Here is a 16,050-nt window from a genome sequence, read left to right as displayed (position 1 = left end):
ACTGTCATTGTAGGTCATGACCTCTAGAATTGTCTCTGCTCCTTAGCTGCTCTATACATCTTTATTGCACTTCATTGATCTATGATGATCTTCGTTTAAAGGGCATAAATATATTTCACAACAACAAATTCCAAGTTAAGCTGGGTACACACTATGCAATCTGTCATCCAATAAATATCCGAATCGGAACGATATACCGCATACAACTTATAGTGTGTATGCCCAACCCGTCGTTTCCAGCCGTTGTTCATTGAATCATCCATTCTGCTGTGCCGCACATCAGATGGGACAATTCCATGGCCGACGAGGTACTGTTACATGCAGCATGTAATGATACATGGCGCCATCGTACGTCAGATCGTGTGTACAGCGACGCAATGTATTGTTACATCGCATTGCCACATTGTTAGGTCTCTGTGTCGTACGGTGTGTTACCAGCTTCAGGTTTCATTGTGTGTTTCAGAGTGAAATATTGTAGATGGGCAACTTTGTCTCGGCCAAAGTGAAATGTGTCGGCACACCTTCTGTCCAGTGGCGTAACTACTGCCCCCGCAGCCCCTGCGGTGGCTTGGAGGCGCTGGGTAGCTTGGGGGCGACGGGGGCAGTAGTTACGCCACTCAGTGGCGGAACTCCCGTCACTACAGAGGGTGCAGGGGGTGCGGTCGCATCCCCTGCACCCTCCATCTGCCGGGCGCCCGCTGAGTGTGTTACCAGCGGGCGCCCGGCTGCTATTCAAACTAGGGATGTGCAGGCTCGGATAGGTTCGAGTTTGCACGTTGAGTTCGGATTTTTCCCTCCAAAAAAACGGAACTCAGAAAGAAGCAAAACGTCATCTTACATGGACAAACATCATCATTCCCTGACAAAAGTCCAGGACTGATGATGTTCGTCCATGTAAGATGACGTTTTGCCTCTTTCTGAGTTCCGTTTTTTTGGAGGGAAAAATCCGAACTCAACGTGCAAACTCGAACCTATCCGAGCCTGCACATCCCTAATTCAAACCCCCGGTGGCAGCCGGAGGATGGAGCTCCCTCTGTCTTCCGGGTCCCGCAGGGCACAATGGGAGTGACGTCATCGTCACTCCCATAGTGCCGAGGAGCTGACGCCGGGGACGGAGCTCAGGAGTGAGCTCCGTCGTCCGGGTCCCGCAGAGCACTATGGGAGTGATGTCATCATCACTCCCATAGTGCGAAGGAGTGGACGCCGGGGTATGGACGGCAGCAGCACTGGAGCGGGGATAAAGGTAAGTGGTTTTTTTTGTGTGTGTGTGTATTTGTGTGCGCGTGGGGGGAGGGAGCAACTACAGGGGGATAACTACAGGGGGCTCACTACTGGGGGCAACTACAGGGGGCTCACTACTGGGGGCAACTACAGGGGGCTCACTATTGGGATCAACTAGGTGCAACTATAGGGGGCTCACTACTGGGGCAACTACAGGGGGCAACTACTGGGGGTAACTACAGGGGGCTCACTACTGGGGGCAACTACAGGGGGCTCACTACTGGGGGCAACTACAGGGGGCTCACTATTGGGATCAACTAGGTGCAACTATAGGGGGCTCACTACTGGGGCAACTACAGGGGGCAACTACTGGGGGTAACTACAGGGGGCTCACTACTGGGGGCAACTACACGGGGAAACTATTGGGTGCAACTACAGGGGGCTCACTACAGGGGGCTCACTACTGAGGGCAACTACTGGGCACAACTACATGAGGCACTACTAAAATTGGCACAACTACAGGGGGCACACTAGAAAGGGCACAACTACAGGGGGCACTACTTGAAGGGGCACAACTACAAGGGGCACTGCATATGGGCACAACTACAGGGGACATTACTTTAATGGGCACAATTACAAGGGGCCCTGCATAATAGGCACTACTACAGGGGGCATTGCATAAGGGGCTCTATTACAGGGGGCATTGCATAAGGGGCACTAGTATAGGGGGCATTGCATATGGGGCACAACTACAGGGGGCACTACTTTAATGGGCACAACTACAGGGGGCCCTGCATAATGGGCACTACTACAGGGGACATTGCATAAAAGGCACTATTACAGGGGGAATTGCATAAGGGGCACTAGTATAGGGGGCATTGCATTTTGGGGCACAACTACAGGGGGCACTGTGTAAGGGGCACTAACTATGTTCCCAATAATCTGGTTTTACACGGATATAAAAACTGTGCAACCTGTCTTGAGCTGAGGTGACAGACTGGCAGGAGCAGAGAGGAGAGTTGGTGAAGTAGATCTGTCAGGGTGGGATGTAACGGGCATTACTGTTTGGCATAATGTGTATTTGGCATTACTGTGTGCACAATGTGCTATTAGGGGCATTACTGTGTGGCATAATGTGTTGTATGTGGCATTACTGTGTGGCATAATGTGTTGTATGTGGCATTACAGTGTGGTATAATGTGAAATAGGGGCATTACAGCATGGCATAAATTTGTTATAAGGGCTTTACTGTATGTCATTATGTGTTATACGTGGCATTATTGTGTGGCATGTGTAAGGGGCATTGCTGTGTGGCATAAGTGTTGCAAGGGGCATTCCGGTGTGGCATAATGTGTTGTAAGGGGCATTCCGGTGTGGCACACTGTGTTATAAGTGACATTACTTAGGGTGTCATAATGTGTAAGGCACATTGCTGTATCATGTAACCACACACCTTAAACGTCGTCTTTGGGTGTGTTTGATCTTTGGGCGGGGGGGGGGGGGCGCCTGAAACTTTTTTGGCATGGGGGAGCAAAATTTATAGTTACGCCACTGCTTCTGTCTATCTGATATATCTTACATTCACAACAACAGTCTATCAAATTCAGAAGAGGTCACACCTTATTGTAATCAACCTTAAGTAATATAGAATTATTCTTTTTTTTAAAAGTTCACCTTAGAAATAATACTTTGATCCATAACAAGCTACATAATGGTGCATGTGTTTTATGTTACTAGCAGTAGAAAAAGTTACCAAGACTTTGGAGCTATAATAAAGAAGTTATGTGGTGTAACTTACAGTGCCCTGTTACATAAAGCCTTTGCTTTTGTTGTGGGTGCACGCAGGGCCGTAGAGAGCCCGGCCAGGCCCAGGTAAAGGACTGGGCGTGGCCTAATCGCGGGAGGCGTGGCCAGGCCCCCTTGAAAAAAAATATAAAATCGCGCCAGGGTGGTGTAAGCCCCCCAGCCCGGCGCTAAGCAGGGGGGGGGGTGCGATCAGTGTGATTGCTCCACCCCCACAGCCATAGGAGACCGTTCCGGCTGCTGCAGCAGCCGCGAGCAGTCTCGCACTGCAGCCCAGCACAAGCTGTGTGCTGAGCTGCTGTGAGGGAGGGGGGGGGGGGGGCGATGCCGGGTTCCTCTAGCAAGCTCGGTCCCAGGTAAACTGTACCAGCTCCCCCCCCTCTCGGCGCCCACGGGTACACGTAATTGACTATTGGTGTGTATTCCTTAGTGCAGTGGTTCCCACATGAGGGGGTGCCTTGGGTTGGTGGTCCAGTACCAAATAAAATGAATTTTAGTCAATGTGATAGTCAAAACCAATGCCAATGGCTGCCAGTCAAAGAATATGTGGGCAAAAAGAAGCGCAGCCCTGTCAACCACCACATAACAGAACCTAAGGGTGACATAGAAGCACAATTTACATCATTTAATTTTTTCCTGAATTTCCCAATAAGAAACTTTTGGCTCAGGGATGCCACGGACAAAAATGCTGATACTCTAGGGCGCCGTGGTTCAAAAAAGTTTGGGAACCAGTGCACTAGTGCATGTATCCCAGGCGTCTGCAGCAGAGCCATAAACTAGGCTTTTTGGTGCCCTGTGCCAGAAAGATCATTGGTGCCCCCCCCTTCCCCATATTTCAAATGGGCACATAAGTTAATGCACCCAAAAAAAGGCCATGGCCTCATGGGGAAGGGCCAGGGAAGAGATAGGGGAGGCCAGGAGATGCTGGGGATAAGAGAAGAGGAAGCTACAAGTGAGAATGATAACAGGAAAATTCACAGGCCCAAACAGCGCCTCCTGCACCACGGTGCCCTGTGCCACGGCACTGGTTGCACTACCCTAGTTACGGCCCTGGTCTGCAGCGGTGAGTCACTCGGCTCGGGCAGCAAAGAGAAACGCAGCTAGCTAGAAAAATGTGAATTGCAGGACACGTTGATAATCCAGATGTGGATGCACCTCACAACTACACTAGTCCCAGACTGGACATCCTGCATACAATAAGACATGAGGCTTGCTAATGTATACATAGGAATAAAGATGGCGCCTTTGGCATTTTCGTTGCCGCTCTGAGAGAGAGGATTTATTTGCAAAGTGATTGATGGGCAGGGACCGTTTATGGGGGCGGAAATGGGGACTCAGATGCAGGCGTGTAGTGAGTGTTTCCGGGGCGTCTCTGCCTGTGACTACAATCCCGCATGCAGTGAAAATGGCTACAGCTTCTCATTTCCCGCAGCCATTCTGGCATCCATAGGTTTATTCAGAAGTCCCGATAATCAACTGATCTGAGATGGAGCTGCGTGTTTGTATGCAGTCGCTTGGTGGGCATCTCAGTGCAAATACCGACATTTGTATATTTTCACAGAACTGATGCATATTCGCAGCTGCAGTGGCATTAGTGTACATCTCTGAATCAGGCCCACAGTATTCCTATCACTCGTCTCTTTAAGAATAAACAAACCTTTATAGTAATGGTCCTGATTCCGATGTCGCAGAGAAGTGGCTGTGCAATACCGTCCAACTAAAATGCATCTGTAGCAGGAGGTGTCTGTAGCAATTAGACACCTCCTGCATTCATCTGCGATCAAGTCCTCAATGGTCACTACACTGGGCAAGCCGAAGCTTTATCTGCCTGGACTTCGTAACCACGCTGCCAGGTCCAGGAAGTCTGCGTCTGACGTCGCAGTCCCTGTGCTTGGCACGCCTACAAAACGGTGGTGACATGCTGGTTCTGGTCGCCCCTCCGTCCCAATCATGCTGTGGCTAAGGACGGTGGGACTGCGAGCGATCACGCAAGACCTGTTCTGCAAATGCACAGAAATGATCCTGTGCATGTGCAGACCCACAAAAATCTGATATGTACGTAAACCGTGAGGTTTACATACAAATCTGAATCAGGCCAAGGGGCCTTGGAGAGTGATAAAGTACCAACCAATTGGCTCCTAACTGTCAGTTTACGGGCTGTGGGGCATATGTATTAAGCTCTGGAAAGTGATAAAGTGGAGAATGATAAATGACCAACCAATCAGCTCCTAACTGTCATGTTACAGGCTGTGTTTGAAAAATTACAGTTAGGAACTGATTGGTTGGTACATTATCTCCGCTTCATCTTTCGCCAAGGCTTTCTACATCTCCCACCCCCCCAGTGGCGTCCCTCCCCACGGTGATACCCGTTGCGGGGAGGGATGCCCCGCGCTGGCGAATAGGGGGTGTGGCCTCGGGGCCGGGGCGTGGCCTCGCTGCCCGAACCTGGTCCCCGGCCCGTGGTTAAACATATTGATGGGGTGGTTGGGGGTGTAGGCACAGGCAGTGCCGGCTCCCTCACTCTGACAGGAGCCGAGTGCTGCACCCGGCTCCTGTCACTGAGGGGGGCCTGCGCCTTGGTGTCACCCCTCGGCGGGTGACACCGGGGTGCGGCCTCACTTGTGATGCCACTGCACCCCCCCCAACCCAATGTTTTTAGAGTCCGTTGTCACCATTAACTAGTGACTGTCTTTGTGAGAATTTTTTTATCTTTAATAATGGAGATTTTCAGTTTTTTTCCTTCTGACCCCCTCATCATTTTTAAGTCTTCAATTAAACATGAGTTTGCTTGTTTTCTGTTTTCTATCTATCCTTACTGAAAGCAGATACGGGATTAGATTTACTAAGGGGCGAGTTGTCAAAGCCGCCGATCATTGGTGGGCTTTGGCTGCTAGTTTTAAAACGGTGATAGAAATAAATGCTTGGATGGCTTGTTCAAATTAACTATCTTCATGATTATATATTCTTTGTAAAGTACTGTATAACAACATGGTTCTGCTGGGTGAATTGTATCCGTAGTCCCAGTACTGTGAGGCAGTGATGCTAACCACTGTGCCACCGAGCTCTGAAAATGTAAAGACTGCGTTAAAAATATAATAGGTTTTGTAGTTCCTGTTTTGTAAAGTTACCTCTGGGAAAGGTTTTAACCATCATGACGTAAATTATGGAATTTAAACAAAACAAAAATTACAATGCTTGTACTTAATTATTCAGTGGAGTACTAATCTCTATTTTTTGTATTACTATTGTTTTTTGTAAAACTCATTAAGAATTTTAAAAAAGTGTGGCATAAATAATAAACTTAAAATTTACAGTGCGATTGTTTACTTATATAGTATGATGCATAATTCTGAAAATGCATAATTGAATTAAGGGGGTCATTCAGACCCGCTCGCGAGCAGCAGTACGCTCGCAAGCGGGTCGATGTTCCCCACTGCGCATGCGCACGACGGAGGGAGCTCCGTCGTGCGCATGCGCGAGACCCGGGGAGCGACGGGCTTTCCATTGCTCCTGGTCTCGCACCAAAGGGGGCGTGCTGTCGATGTTGATTGACAGCACGCCCCCTTTGGTGGGCGTGCCTGCCAGACGGAGGCGTTCCCATGGGAACGCCTACCGTCTGAAGCCGGCCCCACTGCCATCACTAGTGATGTCAGTGGGAGTGATTTTGGCTCTGATAGAGCCAAAATCACTCCAGGGCTTGTGGCAGGGAGACCCTACCGCAGGGTCTCCGTCGCAAGTCCGATGGTCGCGATGGTCAAGACCATCGCGACCATCTTTTTGGCCGCTCGCATATGCTGTGGGTGGTCAACCACAGCTATACGAGCGGCCAGGAGGCCGTTCCATTTTCATGGAGGAGGGCCCTGATTCAGAGCGAGCGCTCTGGTCAGAGCGTCCGGCTCTGAATCAGGCCCTAAGTTTCAAGACTGACGAAAATATTCTTGTGTACAATTCTTGTCTAATGCTGGGTACACACTTAACGATGTGTACCCAGCCCAATGTCTCGTGCGGCGGGTCCCGGCAGGGAAGCCAGCATCGGCAAGTGCGTACACACTTGCCGATGCCGGCAGCGACAGAATGACGGCGGGGGCCATGCTGCATGCAGGTCCATGGGCGATGTCGTTGATGAAGCGCGGCAGTGCGCATCGTCAGCGACATAGTGGGTACACACTGGCCAATGTGGACGATATGTTGTCCGGTCCGGCAGATCGGAAAACATATCGTCTAGTGTGTACCCGGCATAAGCAATGGGGGATGATGAGGTGGTGTGTGTAGCCTAGGGTGCCTCTAGCATTAGCGTTAGCCCTGGTAAGAGCAGGAGCAATAATCTGAAACTAATTGCAGATGATGGTGCTTTTGGCCATCGGTTACCCATCAATGTTCTACAGTCTGTTCCTGTACTTTATGTACTGTAGTATGTTTGGCGGAGATTTATCAAACGTTCTAAAGAGGACATTTTCTAGAATATACTTGTTAAGTGATAGCTAGATGCTCTGGGTAACACAAACACTTGTCCTCTTTGGAAGATTTGATAAACCTCCCCCATAATATCTCCTTACATAGGAACACAGTCTGTAGGTATCACTGGCCAGACTGAAAAAGAGACATCATGACATACAAAAACATTCAATTACATGCATTATTGTAATGAAATCTGCAGCAATTTTCTGGGTCGTTATCCATACGAAAGCAGACAATAAATTTACCTGGAACCAGTGACATTGCTGAGACACTATATGTCCGTGGCAGGGTATCCTGTAACTTATAATAAAATTGTGTGTGTCTACAAGACGATTGCTCTAAGTGAAGATGTGCTACAGTCTAGTGATTGATGTCGCTGGAAAGTGTTAGGGTTACACCATGAAATCTTATACAGTTGTATAACACAAATTCTTTCCCAGGCTCTACAAGTAATGAGACCAGAAAACCCTTGTCCAGCACCATTATTTCTGAATGGGAAGATTCATTGTTCAATGTATCAGTTCACGCTGCAATTCGACACGGGAAATGGAAACTGCTGACTGGAAATCCAGGTACCATTTATCTATATTACCGAGGAATAAACAGACCAGACACTCCAAATTCAGGCTATTAACCCTTTCATTTTCAACCAGTTTTTCATACTCAGAGACTGTTTCATTTAATTGAGCTGCTCCCGGTCTCTGGCAATATAATGGATGTATAACAAAAGTGGCCATATGGTCATCAACATCCATGCAGAGGAATAAAACACAATAGGAAGCCTATGCATTATGCCTATTCAGTGACAAATTTCCCAATATGCACGTGAGGTAGGTGCTTAGGAGCACCACCTGCTGGGGGGTGGCACTTTGTGCCTCATACCTCAGTGTTGTAACTAGTTCCTACTAGATAAACTGAATATTTTAACCCTCAAAATGGTTGCCTCCATTCTGTGCAGGACATGTGAACACTTTAAGCACACTGTAGGACAGTAACTTGCATTTAATGTGGAATAGCTGAGCTATTTTTATACTAAGGAAACTTTGGGGGAAATGTATCAAACATTGGAGAAAGTTAAAGTGCCAGCCAATCTGCTTCTAACTGTCATTTTACAGGCTGTGTTTGAGTATACATATGTAAATGCCTGAGGGTATGCTATTTCACACTCAATTGCGTAACATGACTGATTGTAATTGAAATTGTAATTATATGGAGCTCTTACATTAAAGTGCAGTTATAGAGGACACTATTGTGTGGATCAGTTGCATATGTGTTCTTTGTTGCTACTAGAAAGTTTTTTTGGTATGATATAAGAATGTATACATTTGCTATAAAAAGGTGATTTAAAAAATATAAAACAAAACAAGTTGGTCTTCCAGAGTCACATTTCTCCAGCCCCAGAGTACCGTTAATTATTTATATAGATGTACATTCCATGCCACTGAAGCAATGTGTTCCGATGGAAAGTCAAAATGTGTGTTCATGAAACAGCTCCGTTTGCTCAGCAAAAATCATTTCCCCTGTAGACAGTGAAGTAAAGCCCCAATCACCATGAGATATTGTACAGCTTTGTAATAAAACCAAAAGGCGGTGCAAGCCATTTCCTATACCTTGAAGAAGTTGTTTACCCAAATGATGCACATTAATGTCATTTACTTTACTGCTCATAAACTTAAATGATAAAACATCACAGCAGTTGTCAATGATTTACTTGTCCGCTTGCCTTCCTCACTAAAAGCGCTACCATAGGGTATGGTCTAATTAGTGTTCCTCTATATCCATGCATTCCATCCACCCTTCCTGTTACTGCATGCTACTGTTACTTTGCCCCATACTTTACGTCCACCCTTCCTGTTACTTAATGCTACTATTACTTTGCCCCATACATTCCGTCCACCCTTCTTGTTACTGCATGCTACTGTAACTGCCCCATACATTCCATCCACCCTGTTACTTCATGCTACTATTACTTCGCCCCACACATTCCACCCACCTTTCTTGTTACTTCATGGTACTGTTACTTTGCCCCATACATTCCATGCTACTGTTACTTTGCCCCATACATTCTGCCCACCTTTCTTGTTAATTCATTCTACTGTTACTTTGCCCCATACATTCCATCCACCCTTCCTGTTACTTCATGCTACTTTTACTTTGCCCCATACTGTACATTCCGTCCACCTTCCTGTTACTTCATGCTACTGTTACTCTGTCCCATACATTCCGTCCATCCTTCCAATTACTGCATGCTACTGTAACTCTGCCCCATACATTCCGTCCATTCTTCCTGTTACTTCATGCTACTGCCACTTTGCCCCATACATTCCGTCCACCCTTCCTGTTACTGCATGCTACTGCTACTTTGCCCCATACATTTCGTCTACCTTTCCTGTTACTTCATGCTAATGTTACTCTGTCCCATACATTCCATCCATCCTTCCTATTACTGCATGCTACTGTTACTCTGCCCCATACATTCCGTCCATTCTTCCTGTTACTTCATGCTACTGCCACTTTGCGCCATACATTCCGTCTACCTTTCCTGTTACTTCATGCTAATGTTACTCTGTCCCATACATTCCATCCATCCTTCCTATTACTGCATGCTACTGTTACTCTGTCCCATACATTCCGTCCATTCTTCCTGTTACTTCATGCTACTGCCACTTTGCCCCATACATTTCGTCTACCTTTCCTGTTACTTCATGCTACTGCTACTTTGCCCCATACAGTCCGTCTACCTTTCCTGTTACTTCATGCTACTGCTACTTTGCCCCATACATTCCGTCCACCCTTCCTGTTACTGCATGCTGCTATTACTTTGCCCCATACATTCTGTCCACCCTTCCTGTTACTTTATGCTACTGCTACTTTGCCCCATACATTCCGTCCACCCTTCCTGTTACTGCATGCTACTGCTACTTTGCCCCATACATTTCGTCTACCTTTCCTGTTACTTCATGCTACTGCTACTTTGCCCCATACATTCCGTCTACCTTTCCTGTTACTTCATGCTACTGCTACATTGCCCCATACATTCCGTCCACCCTTCCTGTTACTGCATGTTGCTATTACTTTGCTCCATACATTCTGTCCACCCTTCCTGTTACTGCATGTTGCTATTACTTTGCCCCATACATTCTGTCCACCCTTCCTGTTACTGCATGCTGCTATTACTTTGCCCCATACATTCTGTCCACCCTTCCTATTACTGCATGCTACTGTTACTCTGCCCCATACATTCCGTCCATTCTTCCTGTTACTGCATGCTACTGCTACTTTGCCCCATACATTTCGTCTACCTTTCCTGTTACTTCATGCTACTGCTACTTTGCCCCATACATTCTGTCCACCCTTCCTGTTACTGCATGCTGCTGTTACTTTGCCCCATACATTCTGTCCACCCTTCCTATTACTGCATGCTACTGTTACTTTGCCCCATACATTCCGTTCACCCTTCCTGTTACTTTGCCCTGTACATTCCAACCATCCTTCCTGTTACTGCATGCTACTGTAACTCTGCCCCATACATTCCATCCATCCTTCCTGTTATTTCATGCTACTGTTACTTTGCCCCATACATTCTGTCCACCCTTCCTGTTACTGCATGCTGCTATTACTTTGCCCCATACATTCTGTCCACCCTTCCTGTTACTGCATGCTGCTATTACTTTGCCCCATACATTCCGTCCATTCTTCCTGTTACTGCATGCTACTGCTACTTTGCCCCATACATTCTGTCCACCCTTCCTGTTACTGCATGCTGCTATTACTTTGCCCCATACATTCTGTCCACCCTTCCTATTACTGCATGCTACTGTTACTTTGCCTCATACATTCCGTTCACCCTTCCTGTTACTTTGCCCTGTACATTCCAACCATCCTTCCTGTTACTGCATGCTACTGTAACTCTGCCCCATACATTCCATCCATCCTTCCTGTTATTTCATGCTACTGTTACTTTGCCCCATACATTCCGTCCACCCTTCCTGTTACTGCATGTTGCTATTACTTTGCCCCATACATTCTGTCCACCCTTCCTGTTACTGCATGCTGCTATTACTTTGCCCCATACATTCTGTCCACCCTTCCTATTACTGCATGCTACTGTTACTTTGCCCTGTACATTCCAACCATCCTTCCTGTTACTGCATGCTACTGTAACTCTGCCCCATACATTCCATCCATCCTTCCTGTTATTTCATGCTACTGTTACTTTGCCTTATATATTTCATCCACCCTTCCTGTTACTTCTTGCTGCTATTACTTTGCCCCATACATTCTGTCCACCCTTCCTATTACTGCATGCTACTGCTACTTTGCCCCATACATTCCGTTCACCCTTCCTGTTACTTTGCCCTGTACATTCCAACCATCCTTCCTGTTATTGCATGCTACTGTAACTCTGCCCCATACATTCCGTCAATCCTTCCTGTTATTTCATGCTACTGTTACTTTGCCTTATATATTTCATCCACCCTTCCTGTTACTTCTTACTACTATTACTTTGCCCCATACATTCTGTCCATCCTTTCTGTTATTTCATGCTACTGTTGGTTTTCTCCATCGTATCGCAAGACTAATGTTTATTATAGGTAGGAAGTTTTCACCGTGTTCCCTGAGAGCATAATAAATTAATGAATTTCTCTTCTTATGTTTAATTTTTGCATTTTTAAAGTTGACACTATATTCTATGCTTATATCCGTCTTGCTTTTAAATGCTACAAGATAAATTGCTATATTCACCTGCTTTGTAACTGAATGTGTCTTTCACTCTTCTTACACATGCCTGCTAGCTGCTATGCTACACATGTTAAGGAGAGTTACAATTGATCAATCTTCTTTAATGTAAATTCCTTATGCACTAGACCTATTTATCCAGTGGATGATACTCGTGGCATGTACACTGGCTGCTTGGGCTTACATGAGATGGGAGCCTGTCTCCCTCACTAATACAGCGAATAGGAAACCCTGTTTTACCTCCATTGCATAATACAGCCTGCATCAAAGCCTTAACAGTCCCTCTATGGAGAGCTGCTTTGTGTTGTGTATTTAAAATCTGGTGATGTTTTCTGTATGATGTGGTGTAATGTGATTAGTCTGTTCAGTGCCTAGTGGGATTGACTGCTGTGTCACCCAGGTGAAAACATATGGCTGCTTGTAAATTTGCAATTAGGCAGCCTTATCACAAAAACCAAGGGATGGAGGTGCTACCAATGTAAAAAAATAATAAAACTGGTTAAAGGAATTTAGAGTATAATTTGTAAATTGGAGAGCTATAGGTAGCCACTCCCTTGCATCTACATGTTCTGCATACTTGCCTACTTTTGAAAAAGCATTTCAGGGAGAATGTGAAAGCAGCACCTATGAGCGTGGCGGTAAAGTGGGCGTGTACTGCTACATCTGAGGGGCGTGTCATAACATTGATTTACATCCACATGTAAATGAGCCCCAAAGCAGTCAGTAAGATCTACTTGTTGATGAAAATACACTGATACTTTTCAGAAAAGACATGTAACCATACGGATCATTGTGCCTTATACCCAATGCAGGGACATATATCTGTTTTTCTTTTATATAACAGTGTCATAATTGGGGTAAGGTGAAATGAGGGAGATTGGTAGACTCTTCAGGGAGATTGCTACTATTTCAGGGAGTCTCTCTGACAATGAGGGAGAGTTGGCAAGTATGATGTTCTGTGTACCTACCAACTCAATGTTAAGACCATTCTTAACAGTCTAATTTTTTTTTTTATTACAATTCTAGACTGCTCCTGTCTTAATACTGTGTAATTAAATCTGTTGCCGTGTATCCCATACATCCCAATACACACACTGCTGAAATTGTGAAGAAATAAGCCCCACTTCTGACCCAGCAGAGCTCTGCCTACAACTGACCCTATCCCTCTATAAACGCCCGCTTTTAATTGCAACTCCGCCCCTTTCAAAGTTCACAAATCACAACCACTAAAATAAGGCCAGTTGGGATGTATGGTTTCCTGTTTTTCATATCGTTTCATGTGATGATCTTAATTTCTCTCTCTTTTGAACAGGTTGCAGTCGTTGGTTTCCACCACCAAATGCCACAGATTTATTCTCATTTGACGACCCCCCAAGAAAAAGTGTCCTGTTGTTTGATATTGTTAATGACCCTGAAGAGAAGCAGGATTTGTCAGAGAAATATCCTGAAGTGGTGAAGAAACTTCTTTCTCGCCTGGAGTACTACAACAAAAAGTCCGTCCCAATCTATTACCCAGATGATGATCCCAAGTGTGACCCTGGACCTTCTGGCGTGTGGGGACCATGGGAGTAATATTTGAAGAAGCGTTACACCTTGCACAAAAATTAGTTAGACTCTGTTACCTTTTTAGTCATGAATGTTTGTAAATTTGCAGAGATGTAGGCTTAAAGGATATGATCACACAAATAAACTGTTCCATATAAACCCACCTTTTGTCAAGCTACCAAACAGCAGACGTCCGCTATGTAGTGTACATGTTGGGAGATACTGATTCCTCTAAGCATGATAAGCCTGATCTGTTAAAAGCTCTGAAATATCCCTCGAATTGCAGTGATCCAGACATCGCACCACTGCTGTTTTGCTAGATGGGAGGCAGGATCGCTTAATATTAAATATTTTATTTAATTGCATACTGCCTTTAAGAAAGACACTTTGTTTTGACGTCCCTAATGTTCACCTTCTACTTGTCTGAAAGCTTCTTCAGTGTCTCTACCTCTGGCACATCCTTCCTCTACTGTGGGGTCTGTGATGGCTCTGTTCTTGTCTTTCTTACAAACTGATATGTTCCATTGACCTCCACTATCACCTCTATGTGTATATCAACCAAATCCAAATATCCTGGATCTCTTTGTGTTTCCAAAAGCCTCTCTTACTGCGTCTTAGGGGTTTATTTACTAAAGTGAGAGTTTTTAGAAATGGAGATGTTGCCCATAGCAACCAATCAATTTCAATTTAACTAGCACTTTAACTAGCACCTTCTAGAAGATAATAGCTAGAATCTGATTGGTTGCTATGGGCAACATCGCCACTTCTAAAAACTCTCACTTTAGTAAATATACCCCTTACTGAGCTCCTCATTCTCCAATATCATGCTCTCCCATGCAAAATGTCTTTGTATCATCCAGTAACTTTATTCTAAGCTTTACATCATGTCCCTCGCGCTGTCTTGTTGCATTGTGAATATTCCCAGAATACGCCCCTTTCTCACACAGAAAGTTACTAAAACCCTTATCCATTCTCTCATTATCTCCCGCCTTGACTACTGCAACCTCCTGCTGTCCGACATTCCCACACCCATCTGTCTTCGCAGCAATCCATCCTAAATGCTGCGACAATACTGATACTCCGCTCTCGCCATACCACATCTGCGTCATTAAAATCGGAAATGCCTATTCTAGCTCCCCAGTTCCTCCAGAATCCAACCGAAGTTCTTCACCCTCACATTCAAATCATTCACCAACATTTCCTCCGCATGCTTACCTGACCTCAGTGCAGGATACTCTCCCTCTATTCTGACCTTGCCTCACGCCTCACATAACCGACTCTAACTCCCACCTACAAGACTTTACCAATGCTGCATTCTTGATCAGCAGAAACTATAATCTTGATAAATGACACACAGGGGCTGATTCAGAGATGGACGCTATTGTGGCAGCTTCTGTGTCTTTCTACGGTGCAGCTATGTGATATATGTAAATGCCGCAGGAGGCGTATTGTCACAAAAGACATCTCCTGCCGGTTCTCTGATTCACTGCTGCGTCTGCAGATGCAGGATCTCTACAAAGTGTTAACCGACGGGTACATTCACTAAGCAGCCGCTTTTCAAAGTCGTGGACTGTTGCCGGTTCTGGCCATGGGATTTAAAAAGGCAATAATATATAATGCAATACCAGCCATGTTTCGCATGTAATATTAATGCCATTTTAAAACCCACTTACAGAACTGCCGACAATTGGCATGGTGTCTCAGGGAAGCATATATATAGGAACATGAATAATAATGTATTTAAATGACTTTATTATCATTTGGGGAATTTAAAATTAGAAATGAGTGGACATCTTCTATAATGCAGGCAGCATTTTAAATATAATTCTATTTTTATTAGTATTGGTGGCGGGTGTAGTGCTTCATGTCTGCCTACAGGGAACCAGCTACTGTCAACATTTGGTGTCAACAAATTCTATCTCTACTTAATCATTTATTGAATCAGATTGATGAAAAAAGTCCATTCCCTATGTACCATTAAAGCAATTGTTCATGAATAAAAATATTTTTGGATTGTTGTACAGCTTTTAAATGTGTTATGTTGACAAGTAGTTTTTTGTTTAGCTATCTTGTTTTTTACTGAAGGCAAAATGCCACTCAGGGGCTGATTCAGTGGTGGAAGTAATGTGGCATCGTACGCAAGTGGGCGATGGTTTCGTCTGGGCATGTGTCAAAGTCGCACTGTTCATGTATCCTGATGGTTACCGCCGGAGGATGCAAATTAATTTAGTCGCAGAGAGGCAATTTCAGTGGGCGTTCTTGGGTGGTAACGGGTGTGGATAG

The 16,050-nt window shown here is 45.4% G+C and overlaps 1 protein-coding gene across 1 annotated transcript in view; it reads left to right on the top strand.

Moving 5' to 3' along the window:
• The window catches only part of ARSB (arylsulfatase B), a 218,570-nt gene extending 204,154 nt beyond the window's left edge, over window positions 1–14,416 (top strand). Inside the window, exons 7-8 of the mRNA XM_088443912.1 lie at window positions 7,923–8,054; window positions 13,535–14,416. Of these exons, the coding sequence (XP_088300038.1) occupies window positions 7,923–8,054; window positions 13,535–13,794 (392 nt within the window). The 3' untranslated portion in view covers window positions 13,795–14,416. The remainder of the gene's footprint in view (window positions 1–7,922; window positions 8,055–13,534) is intronic.
• The last annotated feature ends 1,634 nt before the right edge of the window (window positions 14,417–16,050 follow it).

Source organism: Taudactylus pleione, unplaced genomic scaffold (genome assembly GCF_031769625.1).
Source record: "Taudactylus pleione unplaced genomic scaffold, aTauple2 ptg000336l, whole genome shotgun sequence".
NCBI lineage: Eukaryota > Metazoa > Chordata > Amphibia > Anura > Myobatrachidae > Taudactylus > Taudactylus pleione.
The sequence above is the reverse complement of the archived record's forward strand: the minus strand, read 5'-3'. Positions and strand labels throughout refer to the sequence as shown.